The sequence below is a fragment of the Copadichromis virginalis genome, linkage group LG7 (assembly GCF_057382275.1).
Source record: "Copadichromis virginalis isolate Kocher_CV1m ecotype Utaka linkage group LG7, C_Virginalis_male_GT1.1, whole genome shotgun sequence".
Taxonomy (NCBI): domain Eukaryota; kingdom Metazoa; phylum Chordata; class Actinopteri; order Cichliformes; family Cichlidae; genus Copadichromis; species Copadichromis virginalis.
This window is the reverse complement of record NC_140624.1, coordinates 28234712-28241431: the sequence shown is the minus strand read 5'-3', so window position 1 is coordinate 28241431 and position 6720 is coordinate 28234712. Positions and strand designations below refer to the sequence as shown.

At 38.1% G+C, this 6720-nt stretch overlaps 1 protein-coding gene across 1 annotated transcript; it reads left to right on the top strand.

Moving 5' to 3' along the window:
* The first annotated feature begins 806 nt into the window (after positions 1–806).
* Positions 807–6348, top strand: fezf1 (FEZ family zinc finger 1). The gene is made up of 4 exons (XM_085465176.1): positions 807–1689; positions 2625–2759; positions 3449–3581; positions 5939–6348. Exons 1-4 carry the CDS (start codon positions 880–882, stop codon positions 6172–6174), a joined length of 1314 nt encoding a protein of 437 aa, XP_085321302.1. The 5' UTR covers positions 807–879; the 3' UTR covers positions 6175–6348.
* Positions 6349–6720: the final 372 nt, after the last annotated feature.

The following is a 6720-nucleotide window of genomic DNA, read 5'->3' as shown; positions in this document are numbered from 1 at the left end:
ATCTTGTGGAATTTGCGCTTCAGCCCACCGGCTCTGTGCTTTGTGGATAAAAGAGTTGCTTGTATTCGTGTGACTGGAAAAAAGGATAAGACTCGATAGGGGAGAGTGAGCATTTTCACTGCAGATTTCTGTCCATCTCTTTGTCTCGAGTAGTCGCTTTTTTCCAAACCGCTTTTTAAGATTTAAAAATCTGGTGCGTAAAAGAAAAAAAAAGGGCGCTTTGAGTTAAAGTTGTTGATTTCTAAACCCATCCAGACTGACATCAATGACATCAAATCCATTTTCTGCTCAATATCTCGATCTGTTTTCTGTTTTGAATTCAACTACATGACATGTCCCTGTCTTCTTTGAACCGTGCGTAAAAGGGCTGGGTTTTGAGAGCCAAAGACGTGTCCAAATCTGATCTAAAACACTGACAGTTCCTGACCCTGCAGCCGCTGCGCGTCTGGCTCATCACGATTTAAAAAAAAAAAAGATGTCACGTAAAACCACAAGGGGACCTAGGATTCACCAAGTACCTTTCAGTTGAGCAGGAGTCCTGCCAAGTAAAGAACACTTTCCTCCTCCTCTTCCAGCGGCGACAAACGCAGAGAATCGACAGAGGAGAATTGAGCAAATTATCTACTTTTCCACTCTCCTTCTTGGACGGTAACGATCGGCAAGGTCTCGGCTCTTGCCCCATCGATATCGAACGAGCCTCGGGCGCCCTGATTGTTGTCAACAACCAGGAAAGCAGGGCCTGTGTTTTGGTGGGGGTGGGGTTGGGGGATCCCTGGCGGATGATGTCCTTTTCTGCGTGCCGGTGAGGAGCAGCGCCGATCTCATCTTCTTTCCAGCAGCTTTAGTTGTTGTTGTCGCAACCCGGTTGATGCGGAGGTGATGGACGGTCCTCTCCGCCGCCCAGCAGGGATCCTTGGCTCCCCCACGGCTTCAGGGAGCCAACCTGCGGGCTCAGAAATGCTCACCTCCGGCGGCAGCAGCAAGCCTCTCGCTTTCTCCATCGACCGGATTATGGCCAGGACACCCGAGCCCAAGTCAATACCGCTCCCCAACTGGTTTCAGTCCGCTCCAGTGGGGAAACCCGAAGCATATCCGTCCTCGCTGCATTGCATGATCCCGCTGGTACCGCTCGGCTATGAGCCGGGACACCGGCTCAGTATCACAGGGCTGGATCCGGGCCACTTAGACGCGTCTTCTCTCCCGGCTCCCGCAGAATTTTTGGGGTTTGGGCTAAACTATAAAAATCAACAAGAAGACACTGCTGTCAGCCAAACCACCGGGCAGTACAAACTCTTCAGACCCAGGGTGGTAAACCAGTCCTCTTTTCCCACGATGGGCACTGTTTGCTACCTGAATTGCAGCGGGGATTCCGGAGCGTGTCCACCGCCGGCTGGCCTGGTGAACCTGCACCCTATGGCCTCGTACCTGTTCACTGCCCGACATAAAGCCTTCATGGCAGAGAAGAGCAAGACCGGCATGCAACAGGCCGCGGAGCGGTACGCGGGTTCCGGCGTGCAGGCCTTCAAGGATCTATCTCCGAACCAGATTCACTACATAAAGCAGAGGGACCAGATCCTGAGTGACAAGATTTTCAAGGGCTCCGCGACAGCTGCAGCGGCAAGCGCCAGGCTCAGCGGCTCCTGTCCCGGTAGCAAGCCCAAAGTTTTTACCTGTGAGGTCTGCGGTAAGGTGAGCGTCAGCGCGGATTATTGAATTTATTTACTCTTTATCCACAGAAGGAAACTGAAAATGGATTTATTTTCAGAATTGATGTTAGTTATCTCTCAGCCTCTTTTTTTTTTATGAAAAAATTCGGAGGTTTTGAAGATATTTTAAACAAGTAATCTAGTGTAAGTTAAATGTTGGATTTGATTAGTTATTAGTGTTTAACTTACAAATACTCGATCCTTTTACATAAGGTTAAGTTTTGTTTAATGGATGTGTTTAGGGTTAGATAAATAATATAGTGTCCGATACACTCGGTCACTCTATACGATCTAAACAACCTTAAAAAAAATAACTCTGACTAAAAAAGTATTCGACATATGTATGCATTAAAATAAAAATGCATACATATGTCGAATAGAATTTTTAGAGTGTGCAGACCCGGCATTTAGTTCGCAAAATTAATAAACGGAGTCCCGGAATGGAAGCGCAGAGTACATAAATAAAGGAAAAAACGGAGGTTTGCTGTGGTTATTTGAAATAACAGATGGAATTTATCGAATTTAACATTTATAATTTCTCTAAAACTCATTTTAAAAGGACCAAATTACCGTAATGCCTACTTGGTGGGTTGTTTAGGAATTTAAATTTTGGCTCATGCTGCGCATCTTTAGAGATTTGTTATTGTGTTACAATGAACCCATTCCGTGTATTCCAAGTCCAATAAATTACCCCCCAACAGATTACACATAATTAGACTTAATCTAATAATTACAGGCACCCATTCTTCTTCTTTTTTTCCACATAATTAACCTTTAACTGAGCAATGTAGTCGGCTGACATTTTATTATTTTATTATTATTATTAAAATAATAATGATTATATTTTTCTTGTTGACAAGGTGTTGCTTTTTGTTTATTTATTTGTTTTGTCTCGGGTTTCCCCCCCCTCCTGTTCAGGTCTTTAACGCGCACTACAACCTGACCCGCCACATGCCCGTACACACAGGCGCTCGACCATTCGTGTGCAAAGTTTGCGGGAAGGGATTCCGACAGGCCAGCACGCTGTGCCGGCACAAAATCATCCACACTCAGGTAGGATGAGTTCAGTCATTCATCTCGGGTTTTTTTTTTTTTAACGTTTTTTGTTTTGTTTTTTAATGATGGTTTTAAATGTTATGTTTGATTATCATTTCGCTGATCTCTGTAAGTTTTAAAATGTTATATTCTCTGTTTTATTTACCGTTTAAATGTCAACCAAAGGTCGCGATAAAGTCGGTCACTCTTTATTATTCTGTTTATTGATTTATTTTTCTTTAATATGTTTCACCTCTGAATCGTACGCAGACATTTAATCACACTGAAGTACGATCATTAATTTATTTAAGTAACTACCAGTTCGATTGTTTTCAGTCATGATGATTGATATGATTTAATATGCGTTTGGTGGGCGTGGCTTCAGCGTGGCGTTCGGATTGCAGGTTTAGACTCAAAAATCGATTTCTGTTTTATTTACCCCTGTGAGGTGTCACTTTCACAGAGGAAATTAATTACGCGCTAATTATGTTTGTTTCGCTTAAAATATAAATTAAGCATAAAAAGTATTCATCTTTATGCGCTGTTATATTAATGAATTTGATTCTACACATTATATACATTATCTGTGAAAGTATAAGGTCCTTGTGCATCTCTGCAAGATTATTTTGTATTTTTTGGTGCTATTTTTTATTTATGGCACATTTTCCACTGAGTTACTTATTTCCCCCCTGTAATTTTTTTTACAGGAAAAGCCTCACAAGTGTAACCAGTGCGGAAAAGCCTTTAACAGGAGTTCAACCCTCAACACGCACACACGCATCCATGCAGGATACAAACCATTCGTGTGCGAGTTCTGTGGGAAGGGATTTCACCAAAAAGGTGAGACGGTAAAAAAAAAAAAAGAAAATGGATCAGTATTTTCTTATTTGTTTTTTCTCCTTTTTCAAGGATTAGATTTAATATATCAACCAAAACATCTTGATTAGAAATTTTATTCCAAGAATCCGTTACATTTTAGAGCGGTGTTAAATCCTAAAAAGCAAAAGATCCCGAGAGAAGAGCCACATCCTCACTATACAGCTGGACTGAACTTACAGGTCAAACAACACAGAGCGAAAACACGATAAATTCATTGGCATAAAGAGGGAAAAAACAACAAAAACAAAAGGTGATGATATGTAACAGAAGTGGGTGCGATGGACAAATACAGCGGGTCTGAGGCTAAATCCGTTTAAAGTTCCCGTGAAGACAGTTCGCTACAGACTCCACACTGTTTATTATATATAATTATTATATATTAATGTAAATCGAACATAATTCAGCATATTCAAGACATGCGAGTTTAACAGACACAAAAATAATACAGATGCTTGTCCAGCAGCACTATTTTGTTTTCTTCTTTTTTGTTTGTTTGTTTTGTTAAAATATGTTATGGAAACATAAATGTTTCATTGTAACTGCCTGTAGCAGAGCTGTTACATGTTGTAAGGCCAAATATTTGGTGCTATTTCAAACCTTCAAACCATGTGGGGCATCTCTGCCAGACACATAGCAGTCGCCCAAAGCCCATTAGAGTGGTAGTTGATGATTGTGTTGTATTTATGTATTCATAACAATTACCAAAGTTTACTTTCTTGAAATTAGCCGGACTTGTAATTTTAGAAAAGGTTAGTCTGCTATGACGGCTAAAACAAACAGTTAAATCTGAAGAGGAATCGCTCCCTGGATTCATCCTGAGCTGTTATGAAGTGGTGAAAAATCTTCTATAGAAACGCACATTCTTAGTTGTGACATTATATTTGTCTACATGCTTACAGTTTTACTGTGCTGCACTGATGTATTCCCTTCAAACTGTTGTATTGCTACTGCTTTACATCTACTAATACATCAGCTCTAATACATCCAATACATCGCCTCATGAAACACACAGAAAACTTTTACGACTAAATGCTTTAAGTAATTTGAGTACATGTAAATTAGATTTTCATTTAAATAAAATGTTGTTACATAGGTACTGTGTAAAATGTTAAATGGAATATGGTCAAATAAAATTTACTTAATTTGTATACATTTAGTTTATACCAGCCAGTGATTAATTCTTTAAATAAAGAAACCTTTGATTTTTTTTTTACAGTTCAGTATTTTATTATTTTCAGTGTTGCTTTGTGTTCACTGAGAGCAAAAAGTCATTTTTTAAGTGTACATTTTCCTTTTTTTATGTTGTTAGAAATGCGGTAATACTTGTATTTTATTTCAGGTTTTATTTAATATTAAGGTAATGCCGGTGATTGTGGTGATGAATTGCTCTGAAAACACTCCTCTGGTTCATATTAACAGGAGGAAAACATATGTTTCTTTTTTGGTTATTTTAAATATCACAGAATTCAGTAGGGTTTCAGCAATAATGCCAAATACTGGATGGATTTTGCTTCTCAAATGTGAACATGTGATCCTTATTTTAGTTGTTAATGTGAGTAAAACTGTATTTTTCACAAACGAAAAACACATATATGTGGCATGATTTCTAATTCTCAGAACAACAAAACAAAACAAAATAAGCAACATAAATAAATAAATTAAAAATAAATATTATAAGGAAAAATATTTGCTGGGCTTTTTTCCCACATGCTATGGACTCATACAGTAATGTATTCATCACTGATAAAAGGTATCCTGATAATTGATAAAATGTTAGTAGTTATTCCCTTCTGCTGGTGATAAAAATTGAAATACTAATAATAACATCAATAATAATATTTACTAATAATTGAACAAAGTGCACAAATTCTTAAAATATGTGTACGAGTGACTGATTTACATCAGTATGTTATAATTTATTTTTACTTATGCAATTAGTTTATGTAATAAGTTGCAATTTTTACCATAACCATCGATCCAATTTCTGTAGAGGATCATTAAAAACAAATTATGAATCAATATATGAACATTATTAATTATTATTTCATTTTAACCTAAATGTAATGTTAATTAGTTTAAAAAGTAAAACCATTTTAACCATCAATTACCAATTTAATAACTTTTGTACTGTAAAGTATAATTGCTTGTTTTTTGTGTTTTTTTTTTTGTTGTTGTTTTGGTCCCATTTCACTTCCTCACAGTCAGATTATGTGATGCTGATACCACTGAGCAAATATACTCTTGGAAATTCTTTGGAATTGTAAGGAGATTCCATGTCTTGATGTCTTGTTAAGTTTCACCCTTTTGCCTCAACACAGGAAACTACAAAAACCACAAGCTGACACACAGTGGCGAGAAGCAGTTCAAGTGCTCCATCTGCAGCAAGGCATTTCATCAGGTGTACAACCTCACCTTCCACATGCACACCCACAACGATAAGAAACCCTTCACCTGCCCAACCTGTGGCAAGGGCTTCTGCAGGAACTTTGACCTGAAGAAACACGTCAGAAAGCTACATGACCCAGCCGGCGCACAGTCTCCCCCACAGATGTAAAAACCTGAACACTGACTCTGAAGCCCCAGCACACCAAAATGCATAGTCAACAATTACATTTCAGCCAAGCTACATGTAAAATAAGCTACACTTTGGTCCTTAGACTTAAGAAGCCCTGTAGGTGGTAAGGGGAAGGTTTTTCATAAATCAGCCATATGCATGTGTTTAGAATTTGTGCACTTTTTTCATCCAAATTAATGCACCAGTTTATCAGTAAGTGAGACTGGAAAGTAACTAAAATACATTTTTATCATGGTTTTTGCTCCTTCTGTTCTCAAATTACAGATGCTTAAGAGTAAATGTCTTTAAATAATTTCCTTACCAATATTAACTAATTGGCTCATTTACTGAAGAAGTTAAATAATTTGAGGGTTCTTTTGTAACCTTAAATTATTATTTAAAAAAATATATAACTCAATCATATGATTTCTCTCACAAGCAGCAATGAAGCTCCCTGAATCCTTAAAACTGTGACTATGACTATGTTCTTTATGTGTTTCTGACTATGATCAAAGTTTTTAACTGACATCATGTCCTGTGTGTTGT